The sequence below is a fragment of the Chiloscyllium punctatum genome, chromosome 31, assembly GCF_047496795.1.
Source record: "Chiloscyllium punctatum isolate Juve2018m chromosome 31, sChiPun1.3, whole genome shotgun sequence".
NCBI classification, from domain to species: Eukaryota; Metazoa; Chordata; class Chondrichthyes; order Orectolobiformes; family Hemiscylliidae; genus Chiloscyllium; species Chiloscyllium punctatum.
Genome location: NC_092769.1, coordinates 71,583,104 through 71,608,445, shown reverse-complemented (window position 1 = coordinate 71,608,445; position 25,342 = coordinate 71,583,104). Strand labels below are relative to the sequence as shown.

Here is a 25,342-nt window from a genome sequence, read left to right as displayed (position 1 = left end):
CTAACACATCCCTGAACACTACAAGCAATTGAGCATGCTAAATCCACCCTCACCTGCTCATCTTTGGATTGTGGGAGGAAACTGGAGCACCCGGAGAAAACCCATGCAGACACGGGGAGAATATCTGTGTGGAGTTTGCCCAGTCGCCCGAGGCTGGAATTGAACCCGGGTCCCTGGCGCTGTGAGGCAACAGTGTTAACCACTGAGCCACCATGCTGATCTGAGGGCCTTTGATTTCAGATGAACTTGTTGGACTGTAACCTGGTGTTGTGTGACTTCTGACCTTGTCCCTAATGTAGAGGCACTGATATCAGCCAGAATCTTACCTCCACATTGCTACATGGCTGAAATGTACAGCCTTTGGCATTCTTTTCCTGAAAAGATGATGGATGCAGAATCTTTGAATATTTTTAAAGTCAAAAGGTAAATGGGTTCTTGATGAGCAAGGAAGGGGTGAGAAAGCTGGAAAGGTTATTGTAGACAGTTGGGAAGATGGAGCAATCAGATTAGCCAAAATCTGACAGAAACCAGAGCAGGTTCAAGGGACCAGCACAAGCAACACAAATCACAGTCCTGCAGCATTTCGCACCTTAAGGTAAAGGTAGGGGGAAAAGTGGAAAACACAGGGGAACCGCGATTATCCGAATACCAGATTATCCAAAAGGAGATCTCGAGGTCCCAATAGAAACATTACATCAAAGATGTGTTTGCAACAGTGATCGCGTCTTTTGTTTACAGTGATTAAACAGACACCGTCTCCAAATGACTGCCTGCCCATCCTCTCTCTCTCCCCCCACACTTTCCCTGGAGTTCTACAGAGGGGTGTACCCTTAAACCTCCCTTCCCCACGTAATCTCTCCAATATTGTCCTGTACAGGGCAAAGATAGAACCTGTCAAAAAGTTGCAGTAAAACGTTGTGAGTGTGGCTGTAGCTGTGTGCGTGCGCACACAGACTTACCCCACAGCAGCAGTCTTGTTGTTGGTATCCAGTCCAGCTGGCCCAGAGAGGGGATGGGGCAGGGTGGGAGGGGAGTGGGGTTAGATGACAGGGGCAGGTGGGGGAAGGGGTTGGGGCAGGGTGAAGGTGGGGCAGGCGGGGGCAAGGTTAGACGGTGTTCTGGAGGCGGTGTTAGGGATGGAGCTCACGCGCTTTGTGGCAGGGCGGGCGGTGTTGGATGGGGTTTGGGAGCGGTGTGGGGCTGGGTCTCACACACTGTGTGCTGTTGCAGTCTCCTGAACAGGTAGCAGACTTCTAAAAACTGAGCCCCCGAAGAAAGGCATTTAAAAATCGATTAACAGAATAATCAATTATCTGAACGAAAAATAGTGCCCGCCCATCTCGTTCAGATAATCGAGGTTCCCCTGAATACAAAAGCATACAGCACCTGATTCTGGAGTGCAGACTTTTTAGATTGGATTGTCTTCAATTCTTCCTGAAGCTGTCTCTGGGAGTGCTTTGCAGTTTTAGCTATGTTTTTTAGGGTCTCATGTTCTTCTTCCAGTCGCTGGATCTGGTTGTTCACCTTGAGCGCAGACTCCTGTAACGCACATGGTTCTCCCTGACCACTTTCCTTCCGAGATTCCGAACCAGCACCATCTTCTAGAACCTTCTGCTTCCAATCTCGCAGAGCCTTCAACTCTTGCTTCAGGTGGTTCTTCTCTTCGGTACTTGCTCTTAGCCGGGCCTCACTGGATTGGATTGCATTCATCAAGTCTTCTATCTCAGACAGCTTGTCACCGGCTGTTTCCTGGGCTTTCTGAACTTCCGAATGAAGCTGCTCCTTTTCTTGTTCCAGTCTGGCACATTTTGAACGCAAGAGATTTAATTCCTTGTTCAAGTCGCTGACCACTTGCTGGTTCAATTCCTTTGCCTCTTTGAGCTCCTCCTCTGAAACAAGTAAGGCATGTGTCAACCTGCCTATTACCCTTTCCACTTCTTCAACCAGCTCTTCCTCTGTTCTCAATTCATCAACTGGCTTCTTTTCTTTAAAAGCAAGAACAAGCTTAGAGTCAGCAATTTCTGTTGTTCCCTCTCCAATTAGCATTTCAGTTTCATCACAAAACTTCTTGATATGAAAGGCCAACAACTCCTTCTGCACTGAACCACTCGTCCCCAGAAGGCTGGTGGAATGCCGGGCAACACTGCCATCATTTCTCTGCTCCGAATTCAGTTCCACGGGTTGCCTTTGGTTTTCAATATCCTGATTTGCAGAACTAACTGTGGAGGGCACCTCAGGCGTGCCAGAGGTCGGCTTTGCAGCTGGAACAGATCTTACCCGCTGTTCCCTCGGTACAGCCAACATAGGATTAAACAAGTTTTGACAGCAAAGTGTGTGCTGCTGCGCCTGTAGTTCAGGGTCCTCTTTCAGTTTCAAAACATCAGAGGGCACCTTTGTTTCTTCACACTGGTCGTCCAGAGCCTGAGGAACAGCCTGCTCTTCGGGCAGCAGCAGAATATCAAATACATTTTCACTGTGGCCGGGCTCAGAGTTTTGAACCATGCCATCAGCAGGCACCGTGGCGGCTGGTTCACCCAACCCCAAGTTTTGCACAGACAGCACGTTGCCACTTTCACTCTCGCTTGGATCGCACTGAGGAAGCAACCCCTCACTGGTTTGCTCCAGCATGGCATTCCTTGATAAAGCTGCACTGTCAGCATACTTCTGTTTGGACTGCAAAACCACCTTCAAGCTGGTTTTCAGCTCAAAGTTCTCCTTTTGAAGGCACGACAGAACATTGAAAGTATCTTGCAGGCGCCCATTCAAAACCTGAATGGTCTGGTCCTTCTCCTCCATGCTCAGGAGAAGACCCTCGATGTTCTTACTTTGGGTTTCCAATGCTACTGTCAACTGCTGCGTTTCCCTGTGAATTCTCGATTGTAGACTGTCAAAATTTTCTTGAGCTTGTCTTTTGGCTTTTTCTTCTTGCTCCTTCTCAGTGGTCAGTTCTTGACATTTTTTCTTAAGTTCACCTACTTGTTTCAAATGTTCTAGTGACTGCTTGTCAAACTCAAGTTGCTCAGCAAGTTTGTGCTTCAGTTGTTCCAGGAAGAGCTCTCGACCATCCTCCTCATAGCTCCTCTCGTTGCCCACCTTGACAACTTCTAAACAAAGATCTCTCTCCTCATTTAGTTTCTGTTCTAGCATTTCTCCCGAGTTACAACCCAAATGGTTTGGTGATATCTTGTTAACCTCAAGGTTTTCAGCATCTTGGCTTTGTAGGTTTTCCAGGGGAAGATCACTGCTTTCAGCAAATGTCCAACTACTTGCTTTTATGATCTCCTCAATGCAAGTCTTTTCACTGTTAAGATCCACCAACTGTTGCTCAAGCCGCTCTATCTTCTTAGAAGCGGCATTTTGCAGGATCTGAATTTCATCTTCATTTGGTCTCATATGGCCATCAATGGATCTTGTTAGATCAGAGATTCTACTACACTCAAGCTCCAGCAACCTATTGGTCTCTTGCAGCCTTGCCACCTTGACTCTTTCGTGCTCCAGGTCTTTTTCCAGAGCACTGATCTGTCCCGCCTGCAAAGTAACCAGTGGAGTGGAGTGTTCAGTCTCTGCAGCGCGTTTTTGCGTTGCCTTCTTTAGCTTCCGTCTCAGCTCCACAATAGTCTGTTGATTTTTCTGGCCTTCGATCACTTTGCTACCAAGTGTTTGCTTCATATCATCCAGCTCCTGCTGTAACATCTGCTTTTCAGACTTTACCGCATCCAATTCCACCTCACATTCTCTTAGACGTACAGAAACTGTAATCGGTTTATCAAGCAAGTCAATCATCCCCTCACCTTTCTCTACAGGCTCTCTGAGCACAGCTGCATTTTCCATCCCATCCAGTTCAAGTTCCGTAGTGGTCTCTTTGCTGACTTCCTGGAGTTGTGTTCCCACTTTCTCCTCAGGACCTGGGAGGACATTCCTTGCTTCTTTCAAGTTTTGGGATTCGGTCGAAGTTCCTCTTTGCACAACTTCAGCTTTTATTTCAATGTTTAAATTTGGATCTTTTTCCAGATTGGTGCCACTATCTTGGTCCAAGCTAACAGACTTCGTTGCTAATTCCCCAAGTGGACTTCCTTCCTTCGAGTCCAACATTTCCTCTCCAGCTTTCAGCGACAATCCCACAACCGCACCTGTGTTATCAGACCGCTCATCTTTTGACTGACTGCTCTCTTGCTCCTCACCTATGTCACACTCATTGACCTCATTCCCATCACTTCTGTTCAACTTGCACATCTCTGGCGACAGATGCATGCTCCTACAGTCCGGTTGGAATGCAGAATCCAGCTTCTTTTGAAGATCTTTAAGTTTGGATGCAAGAGCCATGTTCTCAGCTAAAATTAAAAACAAGATTCAACTTTATTAAGTTGTAATGGTGATGTTAACTATGTACAGTGTCAGAAAAGCAAAAAATAGTGATCATCATGCTCTGGACCAGACCAAAACCCATCGAAACAGTTTTGCGATAACCATGCACACTAACATTTAGCTTATTTAAAAGGCAAATGTAAGGCAGTGCACTCCAGATGTGATCCGATTACGAGGCTTTAAGCGAAGTGTACCTTATTCTTATGCCACAGTTAAAATACAAACAAAAAAAAACTGGCATAGCTTTAATCTATTGAAATACTTAAAATATTACTTAACTACTACTCATCAAATGTTCCAATACCCCATAAGCAGCACCCTACAAACACACCCTTGGCAAAGGCAAATTTAGCTAAACAAAATTTCCCTCACTTGCTATTTCCTTTAGTCCGGAAGAAGAAACACCAACAGAATGAATCTAGCAGCCAAGAGAAAACTCAACCTTTTGCAGCAACAGAGAAAGACATGTACTTAGCAGCTTCAATTCCACAAAATCCAGACTTCAACAACTGAAAGCAAAACCCAAAACCCTGGGTCGGTGTGAGCCTGACTTCACCCACTCGTGTTCTGTAAAAAAACTATATCCAAGCCGTTTACTCTGCTCATTGGAGCGGACACCTCAGCACCAAACATACAATACCAACCTTCAAGAGAACCAGGATAGACAAATCCCTCTTAAATGCACATATCGTCACAGTCGCCAGCCCTTACCCTGCTGAGGCCAAAACACAAATGTTTTCAAGAAGGAGACAGGTACCATCTTTAGAGCTAAAGCCATCAAAGGGAAAGAGGCAAAAGCTGGAACAGGGTACTTAATTCGAAGATCAACTAAGATCACACTGAATAACAGTGCAGACATGAATGGGCAAATAGCCTACTCCTGTTCCTATTTTGTATGCTTCTTACTTCCAAGGCACCATATACTGAAATCTGGGCCAAAAGCCCAAATGGTACAACAACTGAGCAGTGTCTCCATAGATTGACATTTCACAAGTGTTTGTTCACTGACTCATGATTCAGTCTACTACAATTGAAAGGCTGCTCACGTGCCATTTTTCCCAGTTTCTCCCTCTGACAAAAGGCTCACTCACACTGTGGACTCGGCTCCAGTCGCACAAAGCCAGACACAGTCAGCATGTTAATGAACAAGTGGATGCAAAACACAGACTGCTCAGCTCATACTCGTTCACAAAATCCACCCTCTTCTATCTCCAAATGATGGCAGTGGTCAAAACCTTCAGTGCCAGCACCCAGTGAGTAAGCTCCAATCAGAAGGCTCACCTATTAAGCTAAATGGCTGTTATTTTACCAGCCAGTCATGTCGATTTGAAGGGCCAGGAGTTAACACTCTTGAGTATCTGATAAGACTTATTTAATTTTACAGGGTACCAGACGACAATGAAAAACTACAACCATTAAAGGCATTTTTTAAGTAACAGACTTACATTTAGCTCCTTCTCTCAATTTCTGACTCAGAGCCAGCTCTTTCTCCAACTTTTTCAGCTGTGCTTCCAGGTGCATGATTCTCTGAGTGCTTTGGTCGTGCCAGTCAGCAAAGCGGCCTTTTGCCTCCAGCGCTTCCTGAAAGATGGGCAAGAAAGTCACAAACAGAAAAGTGAATAAGATTACAGTGTTACTTTAGAAACTGATAATAAACCTATAATAATCTTTATCGAGACATCATAGATGTTACAGAAACATGAGAGAAATTATGTAGCAGCACACAGAAATATGGAGATGTACAGCACGGTAACAAATCCTTCAGTCCAACTCATCCATGTCAACCAGATACCCTAAAATAATGTAGTCCCGTTTCCCAGAATTTGGTCCATATCCCTCTGAACCCCTCCTATTCATATACCCATCCAGATGCCTTTTAAAATGTTGTACCAGCCTCCACCACTTACTCACACACGCACCACTCTGTGTGAAAAGGTTGCTTCTTTTAAATCTTTCCCCTTAAACCTATACCCTCTAGTTTTGACCCCTACCCTAGGGAAAAGACGTTGGTTATTCACGCCACCCATGCCCCTCATGATTTTATAAACTTCTATAAAAGGTCACCCTCTCAACCTCCGACGCTCCAGGAAAAGTAGCCCCAGCCTATTCAGCCTCTCCCTATAGCTCAAACCCTCCAACTCTGGCAATATCATTGTAAACCCTTTCTGCACCCTTTCAGTTTTAAATCTTTCCTACAGTGGGGAGACCAGAATTGCGCAATATTCCAAAAACGACCTAACCAAATGTCTTGCACAGCCACAACTCCTACACTCAATGGAATAGCTAACAAAAGCAAACACACAAAACACTTTCCCCGCTGCGCTGTCTACCTGTGATACCGCTTTCAACGAACTGTAAACCTGCACTCCGTCCTTGGATCAAGTCCTGAAGGCTGCTGGCTTGCCAGATCATTTCTGTATCTCCTTCCCACCTCACTTTCATCTGATCCCTTGAACCATTTGTTGGAAACATAGGACAATTACACCGACGAGGACTTGAATTTAGGAGGTGGTGATTGGATTAATGTTTCATAACACCAAAGACGAACAGATAGAAGAGAAAGTATTTACACTGCCTGGAAAGTCTACGAATACAGCACATAGTTTAAAAATCAGAGCCAGCCCTTTCAGGAGTGACCTTAAACAACATTTCTACTGCAAAGGGAGCAGGACTTTGGAACTCTCTACGATGTTTGGTGAACTTTTAATTTTCAACCGGAGATCGACGGATTTTCATAAACCATAGCAAATGAGGGCAAAGATAGATTAAAGTCACAGATCTACTTCCCTGGTGAGCAAGTGAATGAATGAATGAGCTTTATTGTCACATATATGCAACGATTACAGTGAAAAGTTTATACGTCACCACTTACAGCACAATCTTCGGTACAAAGGTATCCAGGTACAGCTTCTTTAGTTACAAGATCTTACAAAATGGAGACAAAATGACCAGCATTGCAGAAATAAAAGTCTAGAACAGCAGCCTTCGAGCCCATATCACGCTGGCACCTAGCCTCCAGTCCACGATGGATCCCTGGCTCCTGACTGTGCCAAGCTTCACCTTGAGGATCATGAGGTTGGAAGATTGCTTCAGACCGCCACGTTGGGCCAAGGATGCCACAGCAGGAGGCTGCTACACCAGGCAGGGAGGCCACCAAGGGTGGCAGAGACCTATGTAAGTGATCTCAGGATAAAAGGATAAGCCACTTAAGACTGAGAGGAGGAGAGGTCTCTTTACACAGAAGATAGTGAATCTTTGCAATTCTTTTCCTCAGAGCTGTGGAACTCAATCAATCATGAAACAGGCTCAAGACAGAAATCGACAGATTTCCGGAGACCGACTACAAGGGATATCGGGATAGTGGCATTGAAGCAGGTGAACAGCTACAATTTAAAAAGTGAATGGTGAAGCAGGTTTGACAGGCTGTGTAGCCTACTCTTGCTCCCATGTTACTATGCATAGTGTAATTGATTCCAGGGCTTAATTGGCATATCCAGATCCCACATTCCAATTGCAGGAAACATGAGAAATTAGATACGTTGCAATTACCATTGAAAAGGCAGGTTTCTTAAACTATAGTAAGATAAACGGTAAACATCACCTGGAGACTTTTCTGCAGAGTGTCCCCTTTTCTTTGGTAAGTCGTTAGTTCCTTTTCTGCACAGTGAAAGTTAGCTTTGACCTCCTCCAACTCTCTGTCCACCTGCTGTTTCTGTGCTGCCATCTGTCAAAAAAGAAGCAACATTCGCTCACATGCTGACAAACGTAGAACCACCTAGCCCAGATAATATTTAACCAAAATCAGGACATCTACAAGAGTTGAGAAGCCCCAAGCACTTTCATCCAGATGATTTCTCAACAAATTAAAATGAAAGCAGCAAACATTTAACTCGGAGATCTTGCTTCCTCTTAATGGAGGGAACTCAGGTGATACAAGGGGGACAAAAACAGGTGGCTGGCAGATTTCACAAAAATGAAGCCTAGGTTGGGATGGAGAGGCTGATCCAGTTCCAGACAAAGCTGTGCTCTCCATTAAATGCCATTGAAGGATCACAGAAACCGTACAACAAAGAAACAGGTTACGTGAGTAATCTGGCCCATGCTGGTTCTTATAGTGTACAACAGCCTTCTCTTGATGACACCTCTTAAAATTTCGTTGCTTTCTCTCGCTAACAAGCCCCTGTCTCAGCGGCTGCTATTCAACAAGCCACTTGCTTGGAGGAGTCCAGATCGAATTACAAAAGAAACATGATACCACCCAGGACAAAGTGGCCCACTTGGTTAGAACCCAAGCCACCACCTTCAACACTCACTTCCTCCATCACAAATGCATTGTCACCAGTGTGTACCAGCAACAGTGCACTGCATCAACTCACCCTTCAACAGCATCTCCTGAACCCATGACCTTGACCACCTAGAAGGACAAGGGCAGCAGATCCATGGGAACACAAACATTTGCACATTTCCCTCCATCCCAACTCAGAAATATATTGGCAGCTCACTCAGTGCCATTGGATCAAGTCCCTGGACATCCTTCCGAGCAGCACAGTCGGTGGGGGACCAACATTCCAAAGACAACTGTGGTTCCTTCCGAAAGGAAAGTGACCACCATCTTCTCAAGGGTAATTAGAGTTGGACAATAAATGTTGGCCTAGCATGTGAAATCTACATCCCACAAATTAATTTTAAAAACATTTCCTCACATCCATCTATGCTGTCTGTCTCAACTACTATGCATTATGGCAAGTTCCACTAACTTACCACTGTCTGGATAAGGTTTTCTCTGATGGACGTAACAGAATTTCTTGCCCACCCTCTTCTCAAATCCAGCAAAAGATACAATCACAAGTAAAGCAACCACCTTGATGGAAGTTCCTTCTGTTGATGAAGCTTCCACTTTAAAAGACAGGTTTGATTATAATTATAAAAAAAAAGTGACCCCAATAGTCAATGAAATTCCTTCTTTAACTCATTCAAGAATCAAGCTGGTCTGGAATGCAGGTGACGACCATATACAGGGGAACCTCAATTATCAATATATCAATTATTCAAATATCGGATTAGCCGAAGGAGATCTCGAGTTACCGATAGAAACATTACACCAAAGAACTGTTTCAATCCTGATTGCATTTTTTGTTTACGGTGATTAAAAACGATCTCAGCTCACTGAAATGCTACAGAGAACAGTCCTGGATTTCGATGGGGGCCCAGGCACCGTCTCCAAATGACTGACCTCCCACCCACTCTCCCTCTCCCCACACTTTCCCTAGAGTTCTACATAGGGGTGAACTCTAAACCGCCCTTCCCCAGATAATCTCTTTAACATTGCCCTGTACAGGGCAGAGGTAGAACTTATCAAAAAGTTGCAGTAAAAAGTTGTGTCTCTCTGTGCATGCGCGTGCATGAGCTATTTGGAGACTTACCCCACAAAGGTAGCAGCAGTTTTACTATTGGTGCCCACTCTGTCTGCCCCAGAGGGGGAGGGGGCTGACAGCAGCAGGGGCGCACAAGGGTTGGACAGTGGTTGGTGGGGGGGACTCGTGCACGGTATGTTACTGCCCTCTCCAGAACGGGGAGGAGATTTCACAGAAAACTCCGAGTCTCAGAGGAGAGACATTGATTCAATTAACCGAAAATCAATTGTCCAAAATGAAATAGTGCCCGCCTATCTTGTTTGGATAATCAAGGTTCCCCTATAGAGGTTTACAAAATCACGGAGGATATAGATAGGGTCAATTATAGCTGCCCTTTCCCTGTGGCAGAAGTGAGTACTGCAGATGCTGGAGATCAGAGTCAAGGTTAGAGTGGTGCTGGAAAAACACAGCAGGTCGGGCAGCATCCAGGGAGTAGGGAAAAAAAAAACAAACAAAAAAAATAATTGGACGTTTCGGGCAAAAGCCCTTCGTTATTCCACCTTTTCCCGGTGATGAGGGATTTTGAGGCTGGGAGCATATCGTTAAGGAGAGAGGAGAGATTTTTAAAAAAGACTTGGGGGCAATTTTTTTTTAAACACAGAGTGGTTTGTGCGTGGAATGAACTTCCTGAGGAAGTGGTGGATGCAGGCATAATTACGACTTTCAAAATACACATGGATAAGTACATGAATATGGCCAGAAGCAGGCAGGTGGGACTAGTTCAGTTTGCGATTCTGTTCAGCATAGGCTGGCTGGAAAAAAAAGGATCTGTTTCTGTGCTGTATGACTCTATGGTGTATGTACGCTTTCAATTACATTTGGCTTATCTTACTTTATCCATTGTAGATTGTAAAACCAGATGCTCGTTCTTGAGCTTCTGGATCTCCTGGTTTAGTTGGTTTTTCTCTTGCTTGCACTGATGTTCCAGATTACGATATGCACGTTGCTGATCAGACAGCTCCTAACAAGTGGAGAGGAGAAAATTGCACATTCATCAGTTAATATTTCCACAATTAGTGCTGACTAATAAAATAGGTATCGTGTATTGGGCACATTGCACTTTAATCATCTAATAAAGCAAAATCGCCAATAGCAAATAGACTTATACACTGGATTACTTATGAAGGTCAAGAACACCTCCTCATTGGCCTTACGCTACGGAGTCCATTCTGCCTCAAGAAACCTAAACTCAGGCTGGACAGCAGGTGGGGCTCCAGAACTGTACTCTACATCTCTGGATTAGAATGGGAAATGAGCCCAGTTACCTGCTCCCAACCACCATACAGGAAATAAAGTGTTGTTTAAGATCATCAGGCTTGGCCGTCTTGCACACAATTTAACAGCCCACTTTCTACATGAGAACCGCCGGTGCCTGTGGTACTGGGCATAGTCCCCAGACCAACCCCATTTAAATCAATTCTCACATCTCATGTGAATTCATAAAGAATGAGGATATTGGTTCACAAATTTAAAAACTGATATAAATGGATGAAATGAAAGAGTGTGAGCTGGAGACAATTCCAATGCACAGCAAGAGGGAGTGAGGTGATCGGCAATGGAAGGATGAAAGAAAGTATTTGTGCAGACTACTCTCCACTAATCTATTTATTCTAACCTGCTGGTGTTCTTTCTCCTTGTCCTTAAACTTCTGCTCCATCAGGCGTCGAGCACTTTCTGCATTCTGCCTCTGACAGCTCAGCTCCTCAGAAACCTGCTTCAGTTTCTGCTCTAGAATTGCACACTAGCAAGATAAAATAAAAAAATGAATCACCAACTTCTTCTCCAATATGTCAGCCATTTAAGATAGTTTTATGAAAAACATTTTCTGTAGTCAGTGCAAGAGAAATGTTTGTCATGGATAAGGAATACCCTTTCAATAAGGCACAATGACAAAAAAAAAGGAGGTTCCTTGACACCATCCTCATCAAACACTCCCAGGGCAGGTACAGCACAAGGTTAGAAACAGTAAAGCTCCCTCTACTCTTTTTAAAACTGAAAGTAAAACCCCCATCCACACTGTTCCCATGAAACATTCCCAGAACATATACAGGACCAGGGCTGACAGAGTAAAGTTCCTTTTGTATTGTCCTATGAAACATTCCAACTGAATAAGCCATGTGCAGACGAGGACTCTCTATACTTTTCAAAAATAAAGCAACACAACCCAACTTAAGGTGCGTCCACCAATGTGGAGAAAACACTCATCCCATTGAGCGTAAACTAGTGTTGAATGCAGGCAACGGAGACGGAAGCCCAGAATTTAACCCTTTTCATCAGCCATTCAGACTAACCCACTGCCTTTTATACTAAGGGCATTGTGCTCTCGCCTCCAATTATAAAGCAGCTCAGTTAAGTATAGCTCAATTCCCAAAGAGAGGTCAAACCTTGTTGTTGTTCTGCTCCTGCTGTATGGTTGCTCTCATTAGGTCATCTCTGCTCTTCACCAAAGCTTGTTCTTTCATTGCCAGCTCTGTTCTGGATTTCTCCAGGTGTGACTGCACTTCCTGCAACTTGTTCAGGTGATTTTTAATCTCTTTCTCTTGGGAGTGAACCCAAACCTCCAGCTCAGACATCGTACTCTGCAGCACTGCAACAAACAGTAGCAACCAAATAAAGCATCATTCTAAGATTTTGCACACCACAAAACAGCAGTTACAACCTACTGAAACTTGCTTTTTTTTAAAAACATATAGTTACAAGAACACAAGAGATAGGAGCAGAAATAAACCATTCCGCCCACTGAGCCTGCTCCGCCATTAACACTAAGAGGGTTGATCTTGGACTCCACTTTCCTGCCCATTCCTAATATCTCTAGATTCTGGAGATTCTAAAAACTCATTTATCTCAGTCCTAAACATACTGGAAATTTTTATTCCAAAAGAGGATGCTGGAAGCTTTATTTTTCAGAGACACATAACCGCTCGAGCAAAAATGTTCCCATCTCAATCCTAAGTGAGCGGCCCCTTATCCTGAGACTGTGCCCACATGTACTAGCTTCACCAACCAGTACGAACAACCTCCCAGTGTCTCTCCTATCAATCCCCTTCAGAATCGCCAATATTTCAATGAGATCACTTCTCATTCTCCAATCCTCAAATTTAGTCAAACTCTTATCACAAGGCCAGCTTTTAATTCCAGGGACACTAATCTAGTCAACCTTCACTGAATTTTCTCCAATGGAGCAATTCAGCACCAGAGCCCTATGGCAATTTAAGCAAGATCTTTACTCTTCCACTCCAATCCTCTTGCAATCAACACATTTACTTCCTAGATCACAACTCACTTCGCCTGTCTATTTCTCTATGCAGCCACTAATAGCTGACATTCCAAGCAGCTTTTGCATCATCAGCGAGCTGAAACACAGTAGCCATAATCTCTTTGGCCAAGGCATTAGTCTCGATTATATAAGGCCGAGGTCCCCAGCAATCATTCCTGAGACACTCCAATGGGCACCTACAAGCTGCCAACTTAAAAAGGTCAATTTAAACCTACAGTTTTCTGTACCTTAATCAATCCTCTATTCAGGGTAATAGATTACCCTCAACTACCTGAGCCTATATTTTGCCAACTGCCTTTTTGTGTGATGTCTTATCAAATGCCTGTGGGTATTATCGCCTCTGTATCACCAGCACTCCTTCACTATCTTGTTCACACACCCAACTGTTTAAGTACTATTTAACCAGTTTCACTCTTACTTGAATTTACATAGAATCATAGAGCTGTGAAGCACGGAAACAGACCCTTCAGTCCAACCTATCCAGATATCCTAAATTAATCTAGCCTTATTTGCTAGCATATCCCTCTAAATACTTCCTGTTCATGTATGCATCCAGATGCCTTTTAAATGTTGTCATTGTACCAGCCTCCACCACTTCTTCTGGCAGGTCATTCCACATACAATCTGCCCTCTTTGTGAAAAAGTTGCTCCTTCTGTCCCTTTTAGATCTTTTCCCTCTCACCTTAAACCTATGGCCTCCAGTTTTGGACTCCCCTACCCTGGGAAGATGATCTTGGCTATTCACCCTATCTATGCCCCTCATGATTTTATAAATCTCTAAGGTTGGCCTCCAATGCTCCAGGGAAAGCAGCCCAAGCCTATTCAGCTTCTCCCTATAATTCAAACTCTCCAACATCCTTGTAAATCTTTTCTGCACCCTTTCAAGTTTAACAACACCTTTCCTATAGCAGGGAGGCCAGAATTGAATGCAGTGTTCCAAAAGCTGCCTAACCAAGTCCTGTAGAGCTGCAACATGACATCCCAATTCCTATACTCAACTCATTGACCAATAAAGGGGAGTGTACCAAATGCCTTCTTCACTATCCTGTCCACTTGTGACTCATCTCTGCAAAATATCATCTTGGAATTCTCACAAAAATTCCACCTTCCAAACCAAGCAATTAGTAAAAAAAAAGGCTATGCTGAAAAAAAAATCTAGAGAAATGAGGGGCAGCCCTGACACTGCTCTACCCTTTAATGACTAACATTCCCCCCCCCCGCCTTTTGCTCAACACTCCCCCACACAAGCTAAGAAATCAAACGTCTGCCCCATCACCTCAGCCCCCTTTCTTGCCCTCAAGAGTCCCAGCTGCTCCTACCAGGAGGAGCAAAGTTTTCACACGTACTGCATGTCTTTCTCAGCTGCTCATGAGGTGGTCTCCTTGACTTTGGCCAATCTGTGCTGGTTCACCCCACTACCTTATTGAACACCTCCACTCAGTTTGGAAATAGTTTGATCCCGACCTTCCACCTGCCTGACATTTCCATCCTCCTTTCCCAGGTCTGTCCCTCAGCCACCCACGTTGTTCCAGTGATGTTTAAAGAAGTGCATCTCTATGACTAAGTGAACTCAAGAAGCACAACACCACATCTTTTGGTTAGGCAACTGACAAACCTCTCGACACAGCAGTTTCTGATCAAAACCAATGAATCCCACCTACTCAGACAGCAGGCAGTAATGGCTTTCTGTTACCATTAACACCTTTTTGGATGCATGGTTTGCTTCTTTATTTTGTTGTTATTATACCCTTTTGCCTTGCACCATCATTCCATTACCTGTGCCCACTACACCATTACAGACTTCCCTCTTAAGTTTCCTCTTCTAACCCACCTTGACTCTACACTTGCTTAATGACCTTTTTAAATAAGTTAGCCTTTTCATACTATTTTTTCCCCCTCTCTCTCAAACAATGTAACACGATTTGGTGAGTGTGTATTTTCCAGCATTTCCTCTGCTGTCATCACTGGGTTATATTTGAATCTGAAGCTTTCCCAGAACACTAATTTCCACAAGTATCAACACGAGAGATGAGATAACTACGCCTTTTTTTCTGTAAATGTCAGGTTCACAGGTTGCCAGACTGGCTGAGCAGGAATGTGGCAGAATCTGCAAGATAAAAGAGGAGGACAGCAGGAATCTAAACAATATTGCAAAAAAAAAACCACAGTAAGACGGCACCTTGGTTTTCTTTCCTCAATTCCTGCACTTCAGCATTTGCAGACACCTCAAGAGGACTGAGTTGGCCACTCCCAGGCTTCGATCCAAGGGTTCTGGATTTGTTGTCATTCTGTTTCTGGCTGCTGGAATAGTATGGAGGGGACCTCGGCTGCTCCCATGGAAATACAGAGGAGGGTGATCCTCGCCCAACAGGACTCTCAGGCACCCGAGTTGGTGTCCCCTCTTGCTGCCACGAAAACGTAGAGGCTCTAATCTGCTGTGGAGCACTTTCCCGGTGACTCTTGTTGCTGCTGAACTGCAACTGTTGAACCTTAGTCAAAGAACATTCAGTGAATGAGCTTGGAAGGCAAATCCAAGAGTATCTCCTCCATCCCCAACCTGAAGGCACTGACTTGAAAAATACGATAGGCAACAGGAGCTCTGTAATAAATGGTCCCATCACCCATTTTTCACAGAATGAAGGAAAGTGAGAATGGAATCGGTTAGCTTCGCTCCACAGCCATCACTCAGCAATGACCTCAAGTTAATCACTTGTGTAGTGCAATCTGGCAGGGATAAAATAAGAAAATCCTGACCAAACAAAATAAAACTTAATTGTCTTTGATAAGACGTTGAGACCTTGACAGACACATTTGTGCCTCTTTAGCCACAGGTGTGGCCACAGAAGACTAGAGACTAGCTAATGCTATTCCTTTGATCAACAAGGGCAACAGGGATAATCCAGGAAATTGTAGGCCAGCAAGCCATCGGTGATAGGGAAATAATTGGAGAAGATTCTTAGGGACATGATTTACTTGTATCTGGAGAAGTGAATTATTAGGGGTAGTCCACATGATTTAATGCAGAGGAAGTCTTGTCTCACAAATATGACTGAGTTTTTTGAGGAAATGACAAAGTGAGGGCAAGGCAGCAGATATTGTCCATATGGACTTTACTAAGGCATTTGACAAGGTTCCTCATCTTCAGGGTGACAGGGATAGGCTAAGGGAGCTGGGATGCTCTTTACAGGGTTGGTGTGGACTCAATAGGCCGAATGGCCTGCTTCCAAACAGTACAGATTCTATGTTAAGAGAAAAACAAGTCCCTGTAATTAAAGACGACACTGTAAAAACAACACAATTTCCAGCCCAAGTTATCCCACTACATTATATCTCAATTCAGCAGCCCACTTACATAGTCACAAACAAGTGATTCTAATTACATTACTGGAGGAGGGAAGAGGCCAAAGACGGGAAGACAGCCAGAGGATCCCAGTGGAATTTTTTTTTTCTTCAATTTGCACTGCAGACAAATGAACCACTCTCCTCCAAAGATTAGAAAACCTTAAATTTATTTAAAGCCTCCAGTGCAATATCAGATCCAAGATGCTTCACAGAGGGAAGGGGGAATTAGAAGACGACTTTCATTTTTGCAGTTGTTCATGCAAGTGGAGGAGGTCATTGGATTGGCAAGCATTTACAGGCTCAGTGGTTAGCACTGCTGTCTCAGCACCAGAGACCCGGTTTCATTCAAGCCTCGGGCAACTGTCTGCATGGAGTTTGCACATTCTCCCAGTGTCTGCGTGGGGTTTCTTCCGGGTGCTCTGGTTTCCTCCCACAGTCCAAAGATGGGCAGGTTAGGGTGGATTGGTCATGGGAAATTGTCTAGTGTTTAGGCACACATAGGCGATGTGCATTAGTCAGGGAAAATATAGAGTAATAGGTCTGGGTGGGATACTCTTCAGAGGGGCAGTATGAACTTGTTGGGCAAAGAGTCTATTTCCACACTGTAGGAATTCTAATGTGTATTTCATTAACGCGAATTCACTGTAACATGCCTGACAAACTGGGGACACTGTTTCTAAAGTGAACTTTTAATATGTATATTGGGTGTAACATGATTACATCGCTAACACTTTTAAGCACTGTTTCTAGAACATGATTGTTCTAGAATGCAGGGTTGCACAAGAATGCACCCGTCGCATTATACAAGAGCTACCTGTATTGCTCATCCCGAACTTCTTTGATAAGCAACAATTCAAGGTAAAGAAATGCTGCTAGAGACAACAGAAGTGGGGAAGGTGATTCCAGAGGGGAGGACCAGAAGACTGGAAACTATTTAAGGAAGGTTGCTCACCCCTGCCAAGTGACATACTTTTTAAATTCCCCAGTCTCTCCCATTCTTACACTGATATCTCTGTAGGTCTGTGAATTCTCCAATATCTTGTTGGAGGTCTGCCCACTAATCACCAAGAGGGGTCCCTATGTCCTCATCAGCCCCCACCATCTCCAAAGCTTCAAACTGAAAACAAATCCAAATCCATGTCCATGTGTGCTGCAACCTCTGACCTGCCTTTTCAGTACAGGGGAAATAAAATACAGCCCGATGCAAACAGGGGATGAACAAACAACACCTGCTACTTAACACCATGATCTTATTTGTCAAACCGCTCTACATCTGACTGTGCAATGACGATTCAGTGCCAACCATCCACCAATTCACACCAACCTGCAGTTTCAGAGCTTTCACCTCTGAAACTAGTCGCTTCTTCTCCTCTATCTCCTGGTTATACTTTTCTTGCAGCTCATCCAGTCTTGAACCTAGAAGAAATCAAGGTGCCATAGTAAACATTACTGTTGGTTTTAGCATTGTGGGAAGCATTTCACAAAGCCCTCAAAAACTGCCACAACCACATGGATGGAGGGGGCAACTGATGCTTTGGGAACATAATCAAATTCACACCAGTCCATTATTACTGGGGCAAACATTCCTCCGATTTTCTACTCTTACAGCACTAAGAGAGCACACGGGCCACACAGGCTTCAGCACTACAATAGGATTGGCCACCACTTTCACAAGTGCCTGCAAGACCCCACATCTCAAGAGCAAGTAAATAAAACAAACATGAAAGGAAACTACTCCTACGCTGGTTGATGGTGGTATCAGTTAGAATGTGCCCTTTTAATTCCCATGATACAAATTTTGACAAGGCACAATAGATTAAGTGCTCCTCCCTCTTGCTTAATCATGAGGGTTACATATGTGGCAGACTAAATCGTTGCAAAACATGTTTCCTGCAATTAAAATAAAACCTAATTTTTAAACAGATCCTCGAAGACCAGAGACTACAAGTCACATTTACACTAAATTCCAGCTCTCTTTCTCCAACAGTAGATGCAAACAGTTTTTTCAGGGGTCAGAGAGCCTGCCATTGCACCTAGGGGGAAGTAGATTAGATTTGATTAGATTCCCTACAGTGTGGAAACAGGCCCTTCGGCTCAACAAGTCCACACCAACCCATTCCCCTACATTTACCCCTGACTAATCCACCTAACACTACAAACAATTTAGCATGGCCAATACAACCTGCACATCTTTGGACTGTGGGAGGAACCACAGCACCCAGAGGAAACCCACGGAGACACGGGGAGAACGTGCAAACTCCACAGACAGTCCGAGGCAGGAATTGAACCCGGGTCCCTGGCGTTGTGAGCCACCGTGTCGCCCTAATGCAAGTCTTATTGTTGTAAAGAAAGCATCTGATTCACCAATAACTGCCACCCTTACCTAATCTGACCTACATGTGACTCCAGCCCCACAGCGATGAGTTGGACTCTGAACAGTTGGCCCACTCAGTTATGCCCACACCCCTTAATCTAATGTAGCAGCAAATTACTGCAGGTGTTGGAATCTGTAAATATGGGTCCCTCCCAGAAGCCAAATTCAAATCACATCAACATTTAAAAGAAAACTCAAACACATCCAGGGTGGGAGCATCCTCATCATTCGGAATTGTTGCTCTCTCCACAGCTGCCAACCAACCTTCTGGCCCCACTACATTTTCAATTTTTATCACTATGATTTTTTATCCTGGTCATATTAATACAATATACTCCATGATTTAGAAGGTGTGCAGAAATCAAGCAACTTGTAAACCTACAATAGTGAGTAGGGTAAAGTTTTCTCTAATGTTTTACTGAGATCTGTCCAGATTAATTTTTTTTTAAAATATAAAGCATCGATATTAAATTATCCTAGGGTATCCTAGAGCATCAAGACTGCACCATTTTCTAGGTCCATAGATTAAGGGACAAAGGTGGCCTTTAGTAGAACAGTGTGCTCTTCCTGTCAAATGCAGGAGATTAGGGAGAGTTTCCATTTTACTGATGATTATGTCTGCTGGAAGTGTGTTTTGTTGTGAATCCTATCCAATCGCATGGATCGGGTGGAGCAGTAGTTGAAGGCAATGAGGAATTTACAGGAGCCGGGAGTGGGATGGGTGGCAGTTTCAGGAAGGGAGGTAAACTGCAGATCCAGTCATGTAAATGGGTTAGCTCTAGGAAAAGTCGGAGAGGTAAGCAGGTACTGCAGGAGTCTCCTCCATTATCCCCATCTCAAACAGGTATACTATTTTGGAAAATGTAGGGGGTAATGGACTCTCAGGGGAATGTAGCACTGACAGCCATGTTTCTGGTACCAAGACAGGCTCTATTGTAATGAGGGCGTGTCAGGTTCCAAGCAATTGACTGTATAGGGGATTGTGATAGGGCACAGACAGATGTTTTTGCAGCCAACAGCAAGACATCAGAATGGCGCATTGATCCCTGGTGCTAGGGTCAAGGAGATCTTTGGGAAGGTGCAGAATATTCTCAAAAGGGGTGAGTGACCAGCAAGAAGTTGTTATACATGTTGGCACCAATGACACAAGAAGGGGAAGGGACAAAGTTCTGAGGAGAAATTAGGCAGATTAAAAAGTAGGTCCTTGAGGGTAGGAATATCTGGAATACTCCTGGTGTCATGTGCTAGTCAGACTAGCAATAGTATCATAGAGCAGATGAATGGCTGAGGTGCTGGTGTACAGGGACAAGGGCAGGGGGAGCACCCAAAGTGATAACAAGAAAAGAGATTAGTCCGAGGTTAGTACAGTTGAAAAGATGAGCAAGTCAAAGCAGGCAAGAGAAAGGCAGAGAACGAGGTAAGATTGATATATTAAACTGCATTTATTTCAATGCAACAGGCCTGACAGGTACAGCAGATGAACTCAGGGCATAGTTGGGAACATGGGACTGGGATATCACAGTCATTACAAAGAAGGTGGCTCAGGGCAGGGCAGGACTGGCAACTTAAATGTTCCAGGGTATCGATGCTATTGGAAGGATAGAAAGGAGGAGGCAAGAGGGGTCCATTGGAAGGTGGCTAATATGGTGCCATTATTTAAGAAAGGTAGCAAAGAAAAGCCAGGGAGCGAGACCAGTGAGCCTGACATCAGTGGTAGATAAGTTGTGGGAGGGGATTCTGAGGGAAAGGATTTACATGTATTTGGAAAGGCAATGGCTGATTAGGGATAGTCAACATGGCTTTGTGTGTGGGAAATCATGGCTCACTAACTTGATTTGAGTTTTTTGAAGAAGTGACAAGGACGATCGAAAAAGGCACAGTGGTCAGCTTAAAAGACAAACCCAGTAGTGGTTCATCCGTCTTTGCTGAACTCCCAATCAAACGACAGAGAACCGGATATGGGAGAAAGTTAAGTGAGAATTTTCATAAACGAGCTACACCACTTCTCCAAAAAGGAGCAAGTAAAATCAGAACGTTTGCGGTACAGGAGATGGCCATTCAGCCCACTGTGTCTGTATCGGTTCTTGCAAGAACTACTCAGCCAGTCCCCACTCTCCTGCCTTTTCACTGCCGTCTTGAACACTTCTCTTCAGATAAATTATCCAATTCCTTTCTGAAAATTGACGCCCCCATCTCTTACCTACGCCTGGCACGTCAAGATCAAAGCAGAAGAAATGGTTAAAGTCCTCCCAATCAGGTTTGCTGATCTTCAGCTATGTAACTCACCCTCATTAGGCCTGCTGAGCGTGGAACACCCAGGATAGATCTTAGTTGGAGTTAGGTGCAGCTGGCATTCTGTTGGTGTTGAGGCCCTTTGACTTCGCTCAAGCTCTGCTTCTAGCCTGAAAGCATTCCATGGTTTTACTTTGTATTAAAAAGTTCTTTTTAAACCCTTAAAATTATTATCGCCAAGAGATGATAAAGACACAAAGGCACTTGGTGCAAGGATGCACCATCAAGCTTGGAAAGAGTAGTGAAGGGAAGTTAGGAAGGAGATTAGGTTAACACCTAACTTTGGTTTCAGAAGCCTGTAAAGCGTAGCAGTCAGAAGCAGCTGAGAGGAGTGAGCAATCCAACAGTTCCTGCAGTCTTGGCAGTGAAGGAGTTAAGAGTAAGTGACAACACAGAAGTCCCACAAATGTTTGTGCAGGAGAAGGAAAAAAAGCAAATGACCTAAGAGAGCAGCAGCACAGTCAGAGAGAGAGAAAAAAAAAAATCACTGATTGGAAAGAGAAGAGAAAAGAAAAACAAGCTTTCATCCATGACAAGACATTTTCATATAAATCAACAGCACAATTACAAATGCACATTACAACAGCTGAGCCCCAGATAATGAATCACAAAACATCAGCACATTCCATACTCGCTCACATTAGACTTTGATTCAAAGCTTTGTACAAAGGCTGCAGATGTTTACACACCATTTAAAGGCCTAGCAACACTCATCACCTGGACTGAAATGTTTCAGCTGTCCTCAATTTCAACTTTTTCCCAACTGATCCAAAGGAATAAACATAGGCTGCGGTGAAAGAAAAGGTAATTGAGACAGTGAAAGGGTTTGAGATTGATAAGCACGAGATACTGGACTGACTGTCTGTACTTAAATGCGGAAATTATGCAGGCACTGGCTGTAAGGTTTTAATCTTCCTTAGATTCGGGGTCGGCCCCTGTGGTGTAGTGTTAGTGCCACTACCTCAAGGCCAGCAGGCCGAGGTTCAAGCTCTACCTGCTCCAGCTGTGTGCAATAACATAAAAGCAAAACTAGTGCGGATGCTGGAAATCAGAAACAAAAGCAGAAGTTGCTGGAAAAACTCAGCAGGTCTGGCAACATTTGTGGAGAGAAATTAAGAGTTAAAATTTCAGGTCCAGTGACCTTTTGTCAGACCAACACGAAGAACAGCAACTATAAGCCAATCAATTTAACACAGATGGTAAGAAACAACAGCTTGAGATGAAAGTCAGACAAATGAAGGTTAATTTAGCATGGAATTGTGTTCTATGGAACAAAATAGAAAATTGTGCTCAGTTAACTTGCTGGTTTTTGGAAGAGGCAATGCCAAAGGCAAGGTTATTATTGTGATGTACATGGACTTCCAAATGGCAGTTGATAATGTCATACAACAGACTTGTGGGCAAAAGGTACAAATCATGAAATAGGGACAATAGCAACATGGATACAAATTAGCTGACGAATACAAACCAAAGAGCAATGGTCAAGTTAATTTTTTTCCAGGCTTGGGAAAGGTTAGAAGAGGATTTCCATAGGGGTCAGTACTGGAGCTCTTGTTTATTCTGATCTATAATAAATGTCCAAGACCTTAGTGTATAAAGGAACATGTCAATATTTGCGAATGAAACAAAACTTGGAAGCATTTGCAAACTGTGAAAAGCAAAATGACGTAGACAAATGGAGGAATGGGCAGACAAACAGCAGATGAAGTTCAGTGGCGAGAAATGTGAAAGGTTTCATTGTCTAAGGAAGAACGTGGAGGCAAAGCACAAAACGAAGTGTACAACTCTAAAGGGTAATACAAGAGAAGGACCAATGGTGGATGTGTGTATGAGTAACTGAAGGTGTCTGGACAGATTCAGAGCACGGTTAGTCAAGTACAGAGAACCCAAGGCTTTGTAAAGGAAGGCATAAGGTACAAAAGCAAGGAGGTCACGATGAACTTGTACCAGGCACTTGCTTGACCTCAGCTGGAGGATTGTGTCAAGATCTGGGCACCTCATTTTAGAAAGCATGTGAAGGCATAGGAGGGATTGCAAAAAAAGATACACAAGAGTGGTTCCCAGCATCAGAGATTTAGAATAATAGAGAAATAAAGCACGGAAACAGATCCTTCGGTCCAAATCGTCCATTCCAACCAGATATATTCTACATTAATCTAGTCCTATTTGCCAGGATCTGGCCAATATTCCTGCAACCTTTCTTGTTCATATACCCATCCGGATGCCTTTTAAATGTTGTAATTGTACTAGTCTTCTCCAGCAGTTCATTCCATACATGCACCACATGAAAAAGTTGCCCCTCAGGTCCCTTTTAAATCTTTCCACACTCACCTTAAACCTATGCCGTATAGTTTTGGACTCCCTTATCCTGGGAAAAAAAGACCTTGAACATTCACTCTATCCAGGACCCTCATGATTCTGTAAACCTCTAGAAGGTCGCCACTCAGCTTCCGATACTCTAGGGTAAACAGCCCCAGCCTCTACTCATAGCTCAAACCCTCCAACCCTGGCAACGTCCTTGTAAATTGTTTTGGAACCCTTTCAAGTTTTACAACATCTTACCTATAGCAGCGAGACAAGAATTGCATGCAGTATTCCAAAACTGGCCTAACCAATGTCTTATATCATGTCAATGCACCAGTGTGCCTTGATTTTGGTGGAAGTGAATGTTTGTGGATGTGGTGCCAACATCAAGCAAGCTGCTCTGCCCTTTAGAGTCAAGCTTCGAGCACTGTTTGAGCTGCACGCATCGAGGCAAGTGGGGAGCATTCCAGCACATACCCGATCTATGCCTTGTAGATGGCTTTGTAAAGTCAGGAGGAGTGCTTCACTGCAAAATTCCTGGCCTCTGGCCTAGTCTTGTAGACACAGTATTTGTATGGCTAGTCCAGTTCAGTTGCTGGTCAACGTTAGCGTCTACGATACGGATAGTGGAGGCTTCAGAGAATTGGTAATGTCATTGAAAGCTATACAGGTATTGAAAAGGAGTCGGAACAGAGTAGACAGGGAGATACTGTTCTATTCGCAAAAGCATACAGAAAGGGGCCAAGGTTTTAAAAGTAACTGGATAAAAGAAACATTTTCACAAAGCAGTTAAGGTCCTAATGCAGAGCCCAAGAGTAGAGTGGAGGCAGGTTCAATCAAGCCATTCGAAGAGAATTTGTTTGTTATTTCAAAAGTAATGATGTGCAAGGTTATGGGGAGAGGTGGGAGAATTACTGATTTGTACAGATAAGATTATGAACTATTGCAGAGGTATAGCTCCCCGATAAACAGTACAGCAAACAAAGCTGGCACAAGCCTGGACAATACCTTTTTAGTTCTTGCTCCAGGTTGTCTATCTGTTTCTTTGCTGCCAGCAGCTGCCCCTCCAGGCTGCATACCAGGGCCTCCTTTACCTGAATCTCATGGCATAGCCTCTGCTGTGTCTTCTCTAGACTGTTGCGTGCCTCTGTCAGACCCTGTGTCTCTCTCTTCAATGCCACATTCTCATTCCGTTCATCTTCAAGCTTAAAAACAATAAGAGCCGTATCAAAATTAGCATACAGGTAATGTACCTGGAATGGTGAGGTACATGCAAGAAGATTTCCACTCTGAAATGCTCAGTCTCTATCTCTCCTCTGTACAACTGCTACTTAAAAACAATTGCTGAGAAAGCATTCAGTCACCCCTCAGAAGAATTTGTTCTTTTGCTTAAAAAAAATCACAACACCAGGTTATAGTCCAACAGGTTTACTTGGAAGCACTAGCTTTCGGAGCGCTGCTCCTTCATCAGGTGGTTGTGGAGAATAAAATCGTAGTACACAGAACTTATAACAAATGTTTACAGTGTGATGTAACTGAAATTACATATTGAAAAAGACCTAGATTGCTTGCTAAGTCTCTCATCTTTTAGAATGAGCATGCTGGTTTCAGTTTTCATATGTTAATTCCAGAACTTTCTTAAAGTTACATTCTCAAGTGAACTTTAACAATATGTGCCATGTTGGCCCAGATAATGCATTGAAGGTGTGTGGTGCCCTGTGTGAGGTTGTCTGTGCCCCAAAGTTCAGACAGATTCTAATCTAAAAAAAGGACTTATATGGATTCATGCAGTTTTTAAGCAAACTAAAATGTAATTCTGCAAGTACAAATTCACCCCACAAACTTGCGTGCGTGGGTGTTTTGCTGAGGTGTTAACTTTTGCCTTTTCTTACTGTTCAGAGTTGCTATACAAACGCAAGCTTTTACTGCAGTTTCCAATGATAATCCACATAAACATCATTTGAGTGTTGAGTT

General features: G+C 43.8%; 1 protein-coding gene across 3 annotated transcripts in view; it reads right to left on the bottom strand.

Moving 5' to 3' along the window:
* Positions 1-25,342, bottom strand: part of LOC140457046 (uncharacterized) — a 49,309-nt gene that overhangs the window by 11,710 nt on the left and 12,257 nt on the right. For 2 of the 3 annotated variants that reach the window (XM_072550976.1, XM_072550975.1), the window contains exons 3-12: positions 24,377-24,573; positions 21,059-21,174; positions 17,723-17,814; positions 15,236-15,545; positions 12,164-12,366; positions 11,395-11,520; positions 10,612-10,740; positions 7,967-8,089; positions 5,811-5,946; positions 1,387-4,331 (exon numbers count right to left, since the gene is read on the bottom strand). In XM_072550976.1, the coding sequence (XP_072407077.1) occupies positions 1,387-4,331; positions 5,811-5,946; positions 7,967-8,089; positions 10,612-10,740; positions 11,395-11,520; positions 12,164-12,366; positions 15,236-15,545; positions 17,723-17,814; positions 21,059-21,174; positions 24,377-24,573 (4,377 nt within the window). The remainder of the gene's footprint in view (positions 1-1,386; positions 4,332-5,810; positions 5,947-7,966; positions 8,090-10,611; positions 10,741-11,394; positions 11,521-12,163; positions 12,367-15,235; positions 15,546-17,722; positions 17,815-21,058; positions 21,175-24,376; positions 24,574-25,342) is intronic. The other variant, XM_072550977.1, reaches the window with a different exon arrangement.